An 18771-nucleotide genomic window follows, 5' to 3' on the forward strand; every position below is an offset into this window, starting at 1 on the left:
GAGCATTGACTTCAACCTAAAGTCACCAGCTGCTTTAGTTCCTAACAAGAGTCATCCTGTCCTTTGAAGCTAGGCATTGACTTCTCCTCTCCAGCTATGAAAGTCCTAGATGGTATAGTCTAATAAAAGGTTGTTGTGTCTGTATTGAAAATTAATTGTTTAGTGTAGCCACCTTCATTAGTGATCTTAACTAGATCTTCTGGATAACTTGCTGCAGCTTCTGCATCAGTACTTGCAGCTTCACCTTGTACTTCTGTGTTATGGAGATAGGGCTTCTTTCCTTAAACCTCATGAACCGACCTTTGCTAGCTTCAGACTTTTCTCCTGCAGCTTCCTCACCTCTCTCAGGCTTCATAGAATGAAGGAACTTAGACATAAATGGCCACAATTTCCCAGGGAATGCGCTTTCTTACTCATGGAGGTGATTACACGCTGTTTCTATTTGAAGTCGTCAACCCTCCTTCTTCTTTCTTGAACAACCTCCATATCCTCCCTACCAGTTCTACCATCCTGCCTGCATCTGCGCCCACAGACACTGACTTCCATCTGGCTCCCAGAGAGGAAATGCGCCTGCTTCCCTTAATGACCCCCCTTCCTTATGCCCTCCCTCCATATCTTTTCACAGTTCTCAAGGTGTTTGCACTGGCAATTACTGGTGTTCTTTTCTGTATCATCCCTTTCTCTCTCTCTCTATGGGACGATTTCCTTCTATAAACTATTACCCCATTTTTAAAAAGGAATCCCACAGTCCCTCCAGCTACCACTGAATTTCTCAGCACCCCTCTTAGTTCTCCAAATTCTTCCATGTTGTGGTCTTCATTCCTATGCTTTCTCACCATCAGTTCTCTCCCTATTCCCTCCCCTAGCTCCTCTTTCATCAGGTTTTGTCTCTGCCACTCCACCAGAAGATCTCTTGGCAAGGTCACCAGTGTAGTACCTCCTACAAAAGTCAGTGGCCAGTTCTCTGCACCCATCATGCTAGACCTCTCAGCAGCACTGGCCCAGTCCACTGCTTCCTCCTTTACTCATTCAATGCATATTTATTGAGTGCTTACTCTCTAATCCCTGGGATACATCAATGAATTAAAGAGATCAAGATCCCTTCCATCTAGGAATTGAAATTCTATCAGCGTTAATAAGCAATAAATAAATAAATAAATAACAAAGTCATGTGGTGTGTTTGAAGACAGTAGAGCTATGGAAAACAGAAAACATAGAATTCAGCCATGGCCTGTGGAATTTCTCTTTGACACACAATTATCACTATAACAAAACACACCCTATGTGACAATAATATCAAGTCAAATTATAGGATATGTCTATATATCCCCATGTAATAAAAATGAACCGCACTGTCATCTGCTGTCTTTTCTTAAGTCAGTACTGTTCTCCCTCCTACTTCTGGATTTGATGTAAAGATATTGGACAAAAGAAAAAGTAGCAACTCAGGGGGAGAGACGGTGGAGATTTGGGAGTTCTTAGTTTGCGATACTGCATATTGGGCCCCCGGGGCAGGTAACAGAGGCAGAAAAATGCAAGTGGGTGAAACTCCAGAACAAAAGCTGCCGCATTTTTCATCCCTTTAAAAAATTATGTCAAGTGATAACTACTTTCTGACAGTGAAGAATTGATGAGGAACTCAAAATATGTATGATAGATAGCATGGTCAAAGAGTGGACTTTTCTATGGGTAATACTTTTGTTTTAACCTTAAAGAAAATACTTTTGTTTTAATCGTAATCATAATTACTATCATGTTAAATATAGTAATTTCATAGTAGGAGCGGCAGATTGTTTGCAAAATGGCTGCAACAATTCCACCCTTCCCATGTTCCTGTTTTCCCCAGTAGGGGGTCTCTTTCCCTGCCTCTTGAATCCAGGTTGGCCTTGGAACATCCTTTGACTAATAGAAAGTAGTGAAATGATGGTGTCAGACTACCAAGTCTGGGCCCTATGGTGTCCATTTTTGCTCTGTTGGAACAGGAGCCCACTCAGGCCAGCCTGCTGGAAAATGAGCAAGCCCTGCTAGCTGAGCCTCCAAGAGCAACCGTTCCCTGGTAGAGCCCCTGAATGACTTAAGCCACAAGAATGATCCCATACAGGCCAGCACAGAACCACCTAGCTGAGTCCAAACCAACATTCATGGCATACCAATCATGAGAAAATAAAAGGACTGTTTTAAACAATTAAATTTTGGAGTGGTCTGTTACACAAAAATAGATAATTGATGCAATAGACATTAAACATTCATTATTTAAGATGATAACTCACTGTTTTTAGGTTGAGCATGAATGCTTTATTTATAGGCCAAATTTTAATAAGTTTAATATTTATATAAAATGTAATAGTAGGGAGTACATACAGGAATCTGTTTTTCTATGAAAAGTTCACTAGTCATATATCTCAGTGTTTAAGTGTTTATTTTTACAGTAATTAAATCACATCATACATAGTGTTCCATGACTTACTTCATTCAACACTGTAGCATCTATCCATTTCAATGAATGCATGATATTCCATTGAACACGTACACCTAATGTATTTATAGAACTTCCTTTACTTGACACTTAGGTTAGTTCTTAGGCTAACATACAAATAATAATGAAAGAAACTTCTTTATACTTACAACTTTGAGCATTTATCCTTTCAGCCTCATATTACTCATCTGTAAAATGAGGATATCATGCTCACCCTTCCTATAGAGTTGCTATAAAAAGTAATGATGTAATGTGTATGAAGCCTTTAACAGTTTAGGGAACATAGTAAGCACTTAATAAATTGTAGTTTTATTATTATCATCTGATTATGAACTTCATTAGAGCAGGGACCATATGAGCATTACTCAAGACCTGGCTCAGTGATAAAATACCTGACAACCTGCTGAGTGCTTCCTATGGGTCAGGTCCTGAGTTCAACAGCAAATTTTATAGGTCCAAGTACTGTTGTTATGCCTATATTAGAGATGAGAAAATTGAGGCACATAGAGGTAAGGTAACTTGCCTGAGGACAGAACTAAAATTTGAGTTCAGTGCAATCTGACTTTAGAACTCCTGCTCTTAAAACTATACTGTGCTACCTCATTAATATATGCCTTAATAAATTGCTGTTGAGTGAATAAGTGAACTATAGCTGTCTGGAAGTGCAATTTCTGAGTCTCAGTACATGCACATTTTTAAGGCCTTTAATACATATTGCAGTATAAACCATTTATTACACATTTAAGTTTCTTAAAAAGCAATATAAAAAAAGTACATTAAATACACAGCTATGGGGGAAAAAAGATGTGCATAGAAGAAAAATTGAAAGAAACACATGAAAATGTTGAGAGGCCCTTTTTGATGGATACACTCATGGGTGTCTTTTTCCTTCGATTTTTTCCAAAATTTCTATAATGAGTTGCTACTTTATACAAGTAAGTTGAATAACCATAGCCTCATTTTGTGTTGCATGTCCTTTTCTACCTTACAGTTGTTTCTATCCTTAAACACACATTGCTAGGAAAAGAAAATATTCATGATTATATTCATGAATATTCATCATGTCAATCTTAAAAAGGAAATTAAAATCATAGGTTACTTACCTTCCTAACTTACTGGAGTGACTCATTTGGTCTAATCCCTTGTATTAATAAGAGCATTGTGGATTTACCTTTACGATATTTCCTGTCTGAAGACAAGTGAACTGTTGTACTCTCACATCCATTTGCAAAGCGCTTTTTTATTGACTCAGGACTTTGCAAAGACTTTATCAAGTTGTTTCTCAAACAATCCCGTGAGGATGTAATAAGTCCTACCAAAACACACACATGCCTACATGAATGCAAATATAGCCAGGTACTAATTTGACATACTAACTTAGGTATTTTTTGTCCAGTATTTCCTGATACTCCAAGACCTTTCCCTGGTTTTAGCAGCAGCTAAGGCATTCCATGCTGACTGCCTCAGAGAAAGGACAACGTAGCAGAACACCAGTGTCAGTTCTTAGCTTACAATTTTTGAAAGATGAGACCCAGATCAGAGGAGATGAGGAAGAGCAAAGTTTCACCACTTATCCTCCAACTAGCTCCACAGGCTGTGAGGGAAGGTGGAGTCCAAGAGAACCAGGCGAGCTTAGATGTTAACACAGGGGTTTCCTAGACAAGCTTGCTCTGTACCCCCAAATCTAAGAAATGTTTGGGGGATCTGAGAGCATAGGAAATCCATGTGTCCTTTCTTGGGTAGAATCAGGGCAAGCAGCAGAAGACAAGAGTTCTCTAAGTCTCATTTAGTGTGGAAAGAGTGAGAATATTTCCCAGGAGCACAAAAGTCATGATGACATGCAAGGTGATCAGATGCAATTAGTCTTCAGGTTCACACTATTCTGCCAAACACAAGCTACTGTGAGTTTTAGTTCTAGAATTTCCATTTAGTTCTTTTTATAGCTCCAGTTTCTCTGCTAAGATTCTCTACCTGCCCACTTAAATTTCCCTTAATTTTTTAAACAAATCTCAAAGTTAATTTCTATTGACTGCTTTTTTGTTTTTGTTTTTGACCCTTTGGTTGACTTTTTGTTTCCAACTTTATGACTTCCTGGTGATGGTAGGGTCAGAATTGGATTAGGCAATGGCACTAACTAATAGATACCAAGAGTCAAATGTCAAAGAAGTCATTTCAAGGGGGGCAGTCACCATCTCATAAAAATGGTGCATAATGTGTAATGATTTCCAATCTTCAGTAAGAAGGACAGTTGCAAAAGCCTTGTGAAAACTGTAAGGATAGTGTTTCCCATCTTCTTGATCAGTCTCAAGAAACTGACAAGATTTTCCCACTCACTAAGGAACAGAACTGGAAGAGAATGGAAGACATTAACATTTAAACCTCTACTTTCCACCACATAGGAAGGACACCTCCAATGATTAATTTTTTTCTAAATAAAAAGCAGCTTTGTTGTATTTCCTGATATAAAGCTAATGTGTACTTATAGAAAAATCCATCAAAACAGGCATAAGGAATAAAGTACTACTCAGAGATACTACCATTAATATTTTGCTGAACATCCTTCTAAATGCTGCTCTGTGCAAATACATATGCATATAATTTTATATGAATGGAATAACTACAAGCTTTTTACTCAATTAGCAGCAGAGATCTTTATAAATAAATATAGATACACATCATCCTTTCTCACAACAGTAGATTGTGTTGTATAGGTGTACCAAAATTTATTAAACCAGTCCTCAATGGAAGGACGTTTAGTTCTAAATTCATGCAATGATGAACATTATTTCTGCTTTCTCTGGATACATGTAACATTTTTGTACTTTTCAGATTATGTCTCCCTGGGGAAGTACATTTCTATAACATTATTTCTGGACTGAAGCATATTCAGCAGACTTGATGCCTAGACCTGTGGGGCAGTGTGGTGACTTTGTATTATGTCAGCTTAGCTTAGCAGGATCTGTTTTCCAGGATCCTGTATGGTTTCAGGTTAGCATTTGGCCATGAGAAAAATGTTGTGTGAGCTCTATAAGGCAGCAGCAAAGCAATGGCCATGATTTTCCTGTTCTGAAGGACTCTAGGCATGATGGTAACTAACACATCGTGACTGATCTGCTGGCTCTCCTTGCTGGCCTGAGGCAGTACCCAGACTCCAGCTTCCACCAGATCTTCAGCTTCTCCAAGTCCTAAGCCAAGTGCATGTGTAGCTTCAGGAAAGGTACCAGCTTCTCCTGCACTACATCTGCATCATCACAGTTGGAAGTAGTGACAAACACAGGCAGGAACAGTCTGTCTTTGGAGATCACAGTTGTTCAAGAATTCCAGTTTGTCCCCATAGTTTCTCAGTCTGTTCTTGCTCTCATCCACATCCAGCTTTCTATCTTGACTGCCTCTGGCTGATCTATGCTGAATTTAGGCTCAACACTAGAACCAAAGTGAACAAATAGTCTTACATAAACTCTCCCGCCTTCTCCCACCAGCTTGCAAGGTCTAAAGCAGCCTTGTCCAATAGAACTTCTATGAAAATGTGGTTCATGTCTCTGGTTGAATCCTCCTGTCCCATGGGGAAGAGCAGGTAGAAAGCCAGCATGCTAGGAGTGACAGGCCTGGAGGAAAGAGTGCTGGAGGCCCACCCAGCCTGCCACCACTGATGCTCTTACATGAGAAAGATGGACCTTCTGTGAACTTGTCCTGTTGGGAACCACATCCTCAATCTAACCCCCAAGCCATAATCATCAAAGTGAGCTAAAATCATCCTAGACAGTCAGCAAGCTGCAAGATAGGGTGTGCTCTTCAGCAAGCAGTCTTTCCTTTACTTCCACAGGATGATTCCCCGCCCCTCCTTGCCAGTTCCCTAGGCAGACCCTTCCCCCTCCCAAGCCTCCTCCCTTCCCCAAGGGAACATGACCCTCCTTATAGAATATAATTATCCATGTTATCTGTCAAACTGGATTTTTTTGTTTTGAACATCAGCCCATGACTCTGTAATTATGATAGGTAGTAAGAAACCCTTTTTTTCAGCTCCAGACTCTGAAACTGGCCACTTATCCATAAACGTTACCAGGAATAGGTCTTCCAGAGGGGTCCTGAATGGTTAACTAAACATGAAAAGAGTGTGTGGCTGAAGAACATTTTCTTTCACCGCTGAACTTGACTAGAGAACAGTGTGCAATGATTTCAAGCTGTGCCCATGAGCACAGTTCTACACAATCGCTCCCCCATCCCCCTGCCTCTTTTTTTTTTTTTTTTTTTTTGGTTACTTAAACAAGTGGTTATCCGTTATGGTGTTGACATAGGAAAAGCAAAATGCTGGCAACAGAATCAAAGCGACAGTGCCACAGGCAGCTCTGTGTGCACATGGTTTGGTTACTTGAATGCATAGGCTTGCTTTTTCACTTCCTCCTACTTTTGGTCCCGCCTTCTTAGTGCATCTTCCTGAGAATGTTTTTTAAAAGATAAGGAAAACATATTGCCTGTGCTGCAAGCTGTCTTTAGTGTCTGTTCCCTTTTTCATGCCTCACCGGTCTGGGTCCTCCTAACTTCTCTATTGCTTGGTGAGTCGCTTTGCTTTCCCTGGCGTTGCCCGGCCTCCCGTGAATCCTATGCAGCCCCCACTCCCAGCCCTCTTCCCAGCGGAGGCAGTCGGTCTGCCAGCCTGGAGACCCTGAGCAGCCGCCAGAGCCAAGGATCCGGGATCCAGGACCTCGGATCCTGCCGGTCACCTTGCCCGGCCCCGCTCTCCGCCTGGTCGCCCAAGACACTCACCACGTGACAATCCACCTCCTGGCAGCTCGCAGACTCTCGCCCTGGGACATCCCAGGCGCCACCCTCGGGCCAAGGTAGAGGCAACGGCTACGGCCTTCGGGGCACAGGTCCACGGAGGACACTGGAGCGCAGTCTGGATGTGGCAGCCAAGCGGCCACTCCTGTAGCCGTGGGAGACCTGGGCCGATCAAGCCCCGGGCGCGCTCTGCAGGCCGGCAGGGGGCTCTGGATTTCGGTCCCTCCCCTTTCCCTCTGAGTCTCCGGATCACTCCTGCTCTCAGATCCTCTTCCTGCCAGGTACCGGCCTGCGGGAGAGGAGGACGCGCCTCTCCTCCAGGCACCCTACCATGGGCAATACCTCCAGTGAGTCCCGGCGGCGGGAGACCTGCGATACTCGAGAGTGGCTTCTCTCAGGCGAAAGCCCAGCCATCAGCTCCGTGATGTTTTCGGCTGGGGTGTTGGGAAATCTCATCGCACTGGCGCTGCTGGCGCGCCGCTGGCGGGGGGACTTGGGGCGCGGCGCCGGCCACGGGAACTCCATCTCGCTGTTCCACGTGCTGGTGACAGAGCTGGTGTTCACAGACTTGCTCGGGACTTGCTTCATCAGCCCCGTGGTGCTGGCTTCTTATGCTCGGAACCAGACCCTGGTGGCACTGGCGCCCCAGAGGCGCGTGTGCACCTACTTTGCCTTCTCCATGACCTTCTTCAGCCTGGCCACTATGCTCATGCTGTTTGCCATGGCCCTGGAGCGCTACCTAGCCATTGGGCACCCCTACTTCTACCAGCGCTGGATTACTCACCGCGGCGGCCTGGCTGTGCTGCCCGCCATCTACACCGTCTCACTGCTCTTTTGCTCCCTGCCACTGCTGGACCACCAGGATTACGTCCAGTACTGCCCTGGGACGTGGTGCTTCATTGGGCACGAACAGAGCACTTACCTGCGGCTTTATGCCACCCTGCTGCTGCTCCTCATCATCGCAGTGCTCGCCTGCAACTTCAGTGTCATCCTTAACCTCATCCGCATGCACCGCCGTGGCAGGAACAGCCGCTGCGGACCCTCCTTGGGCAGCAGCCGGGCTGGCCCTGGCAGCCGCAGGAGAGGGGAAAGGGTATCAGTGGCGGAGGAGATGGACCATCTCATTCTTCTGGCTATCATGACCATCACCTTCGCTGTCTGCTCCTTGCCTTTCACAGTAAGTCACTCACTTCATTTCCACAGCTCTCCCCTCTAACCCCCACCCTTTCCACCACCGCACAGATTTTTGCAACTTATAAAGATATGTCCTAATTTGTAAGTGTCTGTAGCCTTCCCCTCTCACTTCTCACCTTTACCTCACTTCCTGCTCCCCTGATGCCAGTGTATGGGCATTTCTCTGCTAGTGTTTCTCACATATATCGACACAGTCCCCCTGAAAGGGAGTCTTGGCCCTCCACTAAGAAGCCCAGACCCCCATCCTAGAGTCAGAGCCCTAGTATAGTGTCCTGTCCCTCCAAGGCCACCCGGGCTTAGTACCCAAGGAAGAAGCAGCCTTTTCACCTTTGGATAGCTGTCATTTACAGCTTGACTTCCCTGAGTTGTGCTTTGCCTCCCAATCCCACCCCACCCCCAGCCCCACAAGCAACCACTGATGCTGGTTTTCCAGGCTCTGCTTTCTGTTTCCCAGAGCAAAATGTGATACCCCCTGTAGCATTCCAGCTGCCTTTGAGAATGGGCCCAGGTGAGAAGGGTCCCCACTGCAGAAGCCCAGAACATTCACTATTTGTCTTAAAAGTTCATCAAAGCCTAGTGTACAGATTTCCCAGGTTACACATGTGAGTATAATTTTTTGTGGCCATGAAAATTCATAATATGTTCATAATGATAAATAGAGGAAAGTGTGGTTGCTTGGAGGAACCCTTTGCCTAGGTTCTGGGGTGGGTACTGCCCTGGTTGGTGGCAACATTGGCAATTAGTTAAACGATGCTGTGAGTTTGAGCCTTCTAAGGTGTGGCATGGGTAGCAAAGCCTGGGATGCATTGGAGCGTGTACTGGATTCTTACAGAGAAATGAGAACTCAGAGTCTTAGCCACTCCAGTTCCTAATCTTCAGAAGCACAAGGCTGACTCTACAAGGAGTAAACAGTTGGCAGTGACCAACTGCCACAGTCTTGGAAAAAAGAGATAGATGATGCCTAACGTTAGCAGGTCACCAGATGATGCCTAACGTTAGCAGGTGTGACCTGTAGAAGCTGAGGAAGTAACTTTATCCTACTTCCCATTTCCATCACTGCTTTTGATTATCTTCATATGCTCATCCTCAGGGGTGGGAAAGGACACAGGATCCTAAAAGCCCAGATATGACTCTTCCTTCATAAGTTAACTCCCTTTCTTAACTATGCTCTCTCCTCCTTGGTCCCCCCATCCTCTCACACTTATGCCCCATCCTCTGTCGGGTTAGAAGCTGGTCTGAATCCATAAGTTACACTTTGAGAGGAATGAAATGAAGTGCATAAAAGATGCCCTTTGGGGGTTTTTCTTGTGGCTCAGCAGGTTAAGAACCCAACTAGTATCCATGGGGATGCAAGTTCGATCCCTGCCCTTGCTCAGTGAGTTATGGATCCGGTGTTGTCGTGAGCTGCGGCATAGGTCACATCTGGCATTGCTATGGCGTAGGCCGGCAGCTGTAGCTCCAATTGGACTCCTAACTTGGGAACTTCTATATGCCACAGGGGCCCTAAAAAGGAAGGGAGGGAGGGAAAGAAAGAAAGATGTCCTTTTAAAAACTTAGGTAGGACTGTGGGAGGCCACATCTCCCATTCACTCTGAGCCACGGAGCTCGTGCAACAGAAATGCTATGAGGTAGAAACCAATGTGGCATCCACGAGTTTGTTCTGTTTGGAGCTAAATTAATCATTTGGGGTCAAGACTAGGATACAGAACATGCATCTGAGAGAACAAGCATTTCAAGTTCCACTAAACAACGTGGACTTTAACTTGAGATACATAAACCACTGTGTAGTTGGGGGTGCCTCTCAGGCTGGTGAGAATGAGGATGTTGCTTCTTAGAGTTGTAGCTGTCATTTGTGAGTGTGTTCACATAAAAATATCCTCTGCCCCCAGCTACTTAAACAGCATGGGGACAGGCTCAGAAATGACCACACATTTTGTGAAAAGGATTTCTTCCCTTTGAGGAGGAAAGCAGGAGGACTGTCCACCATATGACTGCCCCACTGTATAAACTGTACTTTAAAAAATAAAGCCGGCTGGAGTTCCCGTCGTGGCTCAGCAGAAATGAATCCAACTAGGAACCATGAGGTTTCGGGTTCAATCCCTGACCTCACTCAGTAGGTTAAGGATCCAGTGTTGCTGTGAGCTGTGGTGTAGGTCACAGATGTGGCTCGGATCTGGCTTAGCTGTGGCTGTGGTGTAGGCCGGCAGCTGTAGCTCCTATTCAACCCCTAGCCTGGGAACCTCCATATGCCGTGAGTGCGGCCCTAAAAAGCAAAAAATAAAAATAAATTAAAATAAATAAAAAATAAAAACGGTGATTTTCAACAGGTTCCCCTGTTTTCAAGCAAATTTGTCTTTTATTATTAGAACTCCATCATTGCCATATGTTGCTTTGCAAATATATAGGCACACACTCTTCATTTACTATTAAGCCAGGGGCAGACCCAGAGTTGCCAAATGGAAGAGCTGTAAGTACGGTTAGAAGGGATAGGGGTGTAGGAGGTTCACTTGGAGGCTATGTTTTTATTTGAGTGCCTGTTTATGGCTTAGGGAGGCCACATGAAGGTTATGAGGGGGCTTTAGTTCCTCTAAGCCACTCCTTGGCATTGACAATATCAGCAGATATTATCTAGGTTCTCTTCTGTATATGTGCATGGCAGAGTCCCAGATAAAACCAGAGAAAAGCCTAGTGTGAATATAACCTAGAAAGCCAGCTAAGATGACATCTTGCCTTGGGACTAACATTACACATTTTCCAGATGAACTACAGATAATCCACTAGAAATAGATGTTTGAACTGTACCTTAAATGGGAAATATTGTCATCTCTTAAAAAGGAAATTTACATTGATGTTTGACTAATTTTAATTTGTAAATAGATTATTGGTACTTGTTAATGTCTTTCATTTGCATAGCACTTTAAACTTTATCAAATTCTGCACTACCCAGGATTTCTTGGAAGGCTTATCTGACAATTCAAAACTCCAGGCTACTGTGTGGTGCCTTACATTCTCCTGTATCTGAATGAGTCCCTAGGGGGTGCTTCCCCTCCGCCCCCCGTGTCCTTTTATTCTACTTGGCCCACACTAAAATTATGGTCAGATATGGCCTACATCAGGAGTTCCCGTTGTGGCGCAGTGGTTAACGAATCCGACTAGGAACCATGAGGTTGCGGGTTCGGTCCCTGCCCTTGCTCAGTGGGTTAACGATCCAGCGTTGCCGTGAGCTGTGGTGTAGGTTGCAGACGCGGCTCGGATCCCACGTTGCTGTGGCTCTGGCGTAGGCCGGCGGCTACAGCTCTGATTCAACCCCTAGCCTGGGAACCTCCATATGCTGTGGGAGCGGCCCAAGAAATAGCAACAGCAACAACAAAAGACAAAAAGACAAAAAAAAAAAAGAAAGAAATGGCCTACATCAATCTCCTACTCGAGGCAGGAATAATTTCCACACCTTCTAACCAGGGCTTTTTGTAGACATGGCAAAGGCCTCTGGTTGCCTTCAGAAATTCTATGCTCCTAAGAGAGCACACGCAGCTTAACAGAACTATAGTGAACCACAAATGTGAGCCACATAAGGAATTTCAAACTTTCTAGGAGCCACATAACAATATATAAAAAGAAACAGATAAAATGTAATTACTGATTCATATATTTTATTTAACCCTTTATATCCCAAATAGTATCAGTGAAAAATGTAATCAATGTAAAATAATTATTAATGAGCTAGTCCAACTAGTTTTCTTCCCACATCCCAGAAAATGCTAGCAGTCTACCCTATTTCTGCCTCTTCCTTCCTGGAAATAACAGGACTGGAAGCAGTGGGCTATACCACTGGCCCAGTAGGACACTAGCCTACTGCAAGAGTGAGGGGAGTGAGGAATTTCAGAAGCCTGAACTGCTCATGTCAGCCACCGTCCCAAGGTGCATAATTATTGCTCCCTCCAGGAATGCCAGCCTAGGCCTTCCAGAGTTTGGGGAGTGAAACTTTCAATATGTAAAATGCGCAGCAAGTTCAGGTCAAGTTCAACTTCAGAGGTCATCATTATCAACATCAAAATGGCTGACATTTTTTGAGTGCTGATTTTTACAGACATTAGCCCACTGTCTTCACAACAGTCTGTAAAACAGATAGCGTTTTTATTCCCACTTTACAAATGAGGCAAATAACTTACCTTGCGTCCCGCAGCTAGTGAATGTTAGAGTCAGGATTCAAAGTTTGGCAGTTTAAGCACAGAAACTGCTTTTAACCACATTTAATCTACTGTCAGAGTGAAAGTACTCATTTCACAGGAAACGTGGTATGATTAACCTAAGATTTCATAAGATAATTGTGAAGATGTTATAAATATCTGGACCACTCTGTCTCCTAATTTCAACTTTTAGCTTTAAAAATAAAATGGCAAAGACCTTTTTCTCCATGTCAAATCAAGGGGCCTGAGCTGGGACCAAGGTGCGATTTCTTTTTTCTTCTGCACAAACCTCTTCATTGAACAGCTGAGACTGAGACTTTAAGAAACCAGTTAGTGCAAATGCTGGTCTAAATTAAGAAATAATCAGTTACCCCTCACATAAAATTTTGTTACACATAAGACTTTTTTTTTCTTTTTTTTTTTGTCTTTTTGCTTTTTCTAGGGCCACTCCTGCGGCATATGGAGGTTCCCAGGCTAGGGATCTAATCAGAGCTGTAGCCACTGGCCTACGCCAGAGCCACAGCAATGCAGGATTGGAGCCGTGTCTGCAGCCTACACCACAGCTCACAGCAACGCCAGATTCTTAACCCACTGAGCAAGGCCAGGGATCAAACCTGCAACCTCATGGTTCCTAGTCAGATTCATTAACCACTGCGCCAGGACAGGAACTCCTTCACATAAGACATCTCTTAATTAACTCTTTAAAAAGCCTTATTTTGGCTATCCAATATAAAATCACACATAAGACCAATAATATAATTCAAACTGTTTATGCACTAAAGGAATATTGTACATATTAATAAATTCCTCCTTGTGTTAATCAGCTATTGTCATCATTTCACAGAGATAAGTAGAAACTTTCTTTCATCATGGAATGGAATGGGACACAGGAAATACATCAGACCTCCATCCTTGACTCAGATAATGTTTGCATCTTAATTTCCAACCCACATCAAGCCACTTTTTCATTACTTCAGTCATAACTGTGGAGAGCTTCTGGTCATTTTAAACTATTTTCTACATTCCATTAGAATAAAGTACATTTTATTCAGTTCTGAAATTTCAGGAGTGAACCACTGTCTCATTCTAAAAGTGTCTTCATTTTTAGAAGTTCTTTAGAGCTATAATTTCTAAGTAAATCTTATATAAATGGACATCTGATATTTACAACATAGAACAAACTCGAGTAAACAGTATTGGAGTTTCCCATTCATTCCTGACACTATTTATGTAAAATGTAACATGAACGGAGGTTATAAAATTGATATGAAATTTATTGGTTACATACATGCCCGATATCATAATTCAGTAGGGATGAAAGAGAAATCCAGAGATCTATGCATAACCACAATGAACTTTGCCTGTTGACATTTTGAGTTAAAATCCATGCACTACTGGAAGGCTCTTTATCGTTCATACATCATCAGTGATGTGTTTGGGGATTGATGAAATAGATTTAATACACTTTACCTTTAAAAAAAAAAAGTTCCTCTATATGAGTATTTTCACCTGACACCTTTTCATTTGCCATTTGATATTTTAAAATGGTGATTGTGAATAACAACATAATTACAATGAGTTTTAAAAGTTTAGACAGCAAGGACTGTAGTCGTTTTCCCTAAAGAGAATTGGTGTTTTATGTCTTTACCCTTGGTAAGTTGATCGTCACTGCCTGCAATTTAGCTGTGGAAAGTGTAGAGGAAAGAAAAACCCTATAAACAAAGCCAAGTAGCTACTTAGAGATAACCATGGTTTTCAAATCTATAAACAGGAGCAGTGATAACTATAAATCTTTGTGACAGCTTCAAAAAAAAAAAAAAAATCTCCTACCAACCCATAATCAGCCAGTGGTGAATTTCACCTAAGAGTTTACATCATAAGCTTTTTATACAGGTGGCAACAGTGTGTAGCAGCTAAGAGGAAAGTTTGGGTCCCCTTGCTTGTGACTCCATGACTTTCCTACTTGCCTGCCGTGTGATTTGGGGCAAGGTAACTACTCTTCTAAGCCTTGATCTCCTCCTTACAAAAACTTTACAGCTTGTGCAAGAATTAAACAGAATAAAACACAAATCGCTTAGCACCATGTATGTCACACATAGGTATTCAGGAAATATCAGCTGCTGTCTCTGTAGGATTCAGTTTCCAAAGGAAAATCATTGTATACTAGCGATCAGAAACTGAATTCTGGGAGCTCCATGTCATTTGTTTGATTGGCCATGACTAAGGAGGTCTTTTGTCTTTAAGTGTGATAAAGGAATAATTTTAAATTATTTCAGGTGTTAAGTAAAGTGCTAAGACAGTGGGTCTCAACCTTGGCTGCATATTAGAATCGCCTGTGGGGGGGGGGGCTTTAAAAGTCCTGAAAACCTGGATTACAGCCCTGACTAATTAAAGCAGTCTGAAGGAGGGAGCAAGCCATCAGAATATTTTTTAAAAATCCTCAGATGAGTTCAAAGAGCAGCCAAATAAATTTCGCATTTGCTCTAAAATTCTGAAGCCACTATGTAGTTATATTAAAGGTAGGAAAGTAGCTGAAACAATGCCATGTCAGTGCCAAGATGTTTTCCTTGGAGGCTGCAAGAATTCTACAGAAGACAATCCAAAAAACACAGATTTTCATCTATGCTGCTTTGTAGATATCACAGCAAGCTCTCTACTCTCCGCAAAGCCCTGTAGAGAGAATCTGTTCTAAGGAATTGAAACTCACTAAAACTGATTAAACGAACTTACATTAGTACTTGGCATTTTTCTCATAGCAGATGTATTTTTTTATGTTCTACCAGCCTCTGAAGCTGAATTCCAGAATATCACAGAAACATTATTAATTGATTGATTTACATTCATCTTGTCAGCCTTAAAATCCAGGATCCTCTGGAGGGAGAGGGGAACATGAAGTCGTTGTTTAATAACAGTTTCAATTTGGGAAAATGAAAAACATTCTGGAGATGGATGGTGGTGACAGTTGCTGTTTCCCTCTTCTTTTATGTGATGGTCAGTCAGGTGCAGCCACGGGAGAGGCTCCAGGAAACAGTTTATCATCCTCACAGGTCCGAGAAACAGGAAGCACCACATGATGTGCAGGGCCACGTGAGGAGGTACTAGTGCAGGTCAGGAGGCAGGAGGAACAGGAGCTTGGGAGAGCCTGGGCCATGGCCTTTACTGGAGTTTCCGAGCGAAAGGCAAGGCGAGGTAGGGTGAGCAGTTTCAGACTGGTTATTCTGAAGCATTCGACAGGCTCTCAGCTATAAGGTTGCCTGGTTGCCTGGTACTGGGCCCTGGAATAATTAAAGCAGAGGAATACTGCCTCCTGGGGCACAGGACCAGATAGAGGGGCTCTGGATTGGTTAGTTTGCATATCAAAGGTTTGTGCCAGAGTGAGCCCCTGGCTGTCTCTCAGGATTACCTAGCCCTGGAAGGATCAGTCTCTCCCCAGACAGAACATCATAATATACAGAAAATAAAAAATATAAACCATACGGTTCTACAGCAATGTGAATGTATGTAATGACACTTGCAAATGATTAAAAATAGTAAATTTTATGCTACATATAATTTACATTTTTTAAAAATTCAGGGTTCACAAGATCAAAAATCGTGAACTCTAGACAAAAGCCAAGAACCAAAGAAAAAAGATGAGGCGATAAGAGAAGGAGATAAGAGAAGACAAAACTTACATCAAGAACTTCCAAGGGTCTCTGAAGTATGTCTCTTTCCAAGGAAAAAAGAAGAGATGATCTACAATTTATTGGCCATCTCTTGAAATGCAGATTTTAAGCATTCCTGAAAATTACTCAGCATAGGAGACGAAAACGAAAGGGAAAAAATAGTACAGAATTGCTTCATCTTCTAAAACCATTGTTCACTTCTCATTGGTCTGTCATACTCTAAAGAGATCAGAAACTATGGTATGGGTAATTTGCCACTGAAAACCTGACTCATCTGTGTGTGTGACTCTGTGGAGCTAGAAGGCTGAGCCCTGTCTACACTGCTGTTTGGGCAAGCCAATTCAATGTTATATTCTTTGACGAAATTAGATCATAAACTCAGCTATAGACTTTTTCTACAACGAAATGCTCTAGGGTGTGTGTGTGTGTGTGTAGTGACTAATATATTTTAATCTATCAGATTTATGTACACTATCACACTGAAATCCTAAATTCCAAAATCGCTCCTTAAGTATACCATATAATACCATATATTTCTGATCCAAAGAGTTTAGCTGACAAGAAAAGTATGGCTCCATTACATATCCCCATCCAACTTTCCTCTTCTCTCTGTACACAGGGAAATCCACCATCACTTCTTTTTTTCCCTTACTTATGTGCCAAGTCTCTTCTCCATTCCCTAAGCCAAGATTCTCTGGCATAAACACCTACAGCTGCCAAACCTTCCGGATATTGTCCTAACATAAGCAACCTCAAGATGACTACTCTTTTCCCTCCCTGCAATTTGCTTTGTATATCCATTTGCCAGATGCCTGCAGAGCAAGTACCAGGGGAAAAGGAAATAAACCATTCCTTCTTCTGGAACAGGAGAGTGGAGGAAAGAAGGAATGGCTCTCCAACTCACCAGCTGCTGTTAGTTACAAAGTCCATGGAGCTCTCTAAAGAACTGGTTTTAATGACTGGGTGTGCTTTACATGTGGAAGTGTTTGATCTTTATCAAGCATGTACTGTTCCATTTCTTACAATCTGGCCCAAAAGTTGTGTTGTTCCCTAAACATCTAAGGAATCAGATGAGAAGTGGTAAACCACCTTGAGAACATCAGCCAACATGCAAAGATGTGTCAGCTTATCTGTTTTTAGGACTTTGTTTGGGAGACCTTTGCTGTAACAGAGATCTCATACAGACCTGGCTATCGCACGTGATGAGCTTTGCTCTGGTGTCAAGGCAGCTGGGACTTGTGTCCTGAGTCAGCCACTAACCAACCCTGGGAACTTGGGCAAGTCACTTAACTTCTCTCCACTGTGGTGTCCTCATTGGTAAAATGGAGATAATAACACCTGACATCGTGGAACACTTATTAGATGAGCACAGGTTAAAGTAGCTGACAAGGATGACTCCCTGTCATCCTCCCAGCTACCCTTAGAATAGGTATTGTCATCATTATCATCCACTTTAAAGATATAGAAACTGAGGCACAAAAAGTTTAGTTTTCATAAGTGTGGTCCCAGAGCTGTATATGGAGCCAAAATTCAAATCCAGGCAGCCAGGTGGGTGGCCAGAACACATGCTCTGTTGTGTAGCCTTTCTCACTGAATTGTTATAATTAAACAAGATTCGGTATTGGAAGTAACTGAGATGTGTCGTTATCAACTCACTTCCTCATCTGTTAAAGATGACGGTACTTAGGTTTCAGTGTCCATGAGGAGGAAATGTGTGAGAGGAGTGGGATTTTGCTCCCGGCCTCTCACCCCCGCAACCACACACAAAACACGTTTCGCTTTTCAGTCTTAAGAAATTGTGTATATTCTAAGCCTGTCCACTGCTACAGTGGAAAATTAACATCCTTTTTCCCTTTTGCTTCTTACAGATTTTTGCATATATGAATGAAACCTTTTCCCGAGAAGAAAAGTGGGACCTCCAAGCTCTTAGATTTTTATCAATTAATTCAATAATCGACCCTTGGGTCTTTGCCATCCTGAGGCCTCCTGTTCTGAGACTCATGCGTTCAGTCCTCTGTTGTCGGGCTTCATTAAGAACACAAGATGCAACACTAACTTCCTGTTCTACGCACTCAAATGCCAGTAAATCGGCTGACCTTTGAGGACGTTAGTTAAGAAGTATTTAGTTAGCCAGCACAATCATTTTGAAACGATTCCTTGGAGAAATGGAAAAAAGTTCGTTTATAAACACAATGAAGCTACCCTAATAAAACAGAGTAAACAAGTGTTTCAGCAGTGGTTTGGGCTGCAGACATGCTGACAGGCCACTTCATGGCAGGTGACAGGAGGATCTGTAAAACCTGTCCTCGGTGGCCTTTAAGAGGAACAACCATCTGCATTTAAAACTCAGTGCCTTTTGATTTCAGCTTTCCTGTCGAATGAGAAAGCGTGGTTTTGTAATTTGTTTAAAACCCTAAATAGTTACGTGTTTTCTGTTTTAATCTGCGAGGGTAGTACCATTATAAACATA

At 42.7% G+C, this 18771-nt stretch overlaps 2 protein-coding genes and 1 long non-coding RNA gene across 3 annotated transcripts in view; 2 read left to right on the top strand and 1 right to left on the bottom strand.

Moving 5' to 3' along the window:
* Window positions 1-18297, top strand: part of PTGDR (prostaglandin D2 receptor) — a 50375-nt gene extending 32078 nt beyond the window's left edge. Inside the window, exon 3 of the mRNA XM_047767336.1 lies at window positions 18170-18297. The gene's annotated coding sequence lies outside the window, so the exon portion shown is untranslated. The remainder of the gene's footprint in view (window positions 1-18169) is intronic.
* Window positions 2403-7307, bottom strand: LOC125119828 (uncharacterized). Its single transcript, XR_007133186.1, has 2 exons — window positions 7241-7307; window positions 2403-5899 (listed from the first exon to the last, which is right to left on the bottom strand). It is a non-coding gene; the product is annotated as an uncharacterized LOC125119828 (long non-coding RNA).
* Window positions 7556-18526, top strand: PTGER2 (prostaglandin E receptor 2). The gene is made up of 2 exons (XM_047767333.1): window positions 7556-8432; window positions 18170-18526. Exons 1-2 carry the CDS (start codon window positions 7587-7589, stop codon window positions 18401-18403), a joined length of 1080 nt encoding a protein of 359 aa, XP_047623289.1. The 5' UTR covers window positions 7556-7586; the 3' UTR covers window positions 18404-18526.
* Window positions 18527-18771: the final 245 nt, after the last annotated feature.

This window comes from Phacochoerus africanus, chromosome 2 (assembly GCF_016906955.1).
Source record: "Phacochoerus africanus isolate WHEZ1 chromosome 2, ROS_Pafr_v1, whole genome shotgun sequence".
NCBI classification, from domain to species: domain Eukaryota; kingdom Metazoa; phylum Chordata; class Mammalia; order Artiodactyla; family Suidae; genus Phacochoerus; species Phacochoerus africanus.

Bases quoted from the DNA above. Each gene is read 5' to 3' on its own strand.
- PTGER2 (XM_047767333.1), top strand. From the start codon at position 7,587: ATGGGCAATACCTCCAGTGAGTCCCGGCGGCGGGAGACCTGCGATACT. The intron at 8,433-18,169 runs GTAAGTCACTCA...TGCTTCTTACAG, and splicing joins TCTGCTCCTTGCCTTTCACA to ATTTTTGCATATATGAATGA.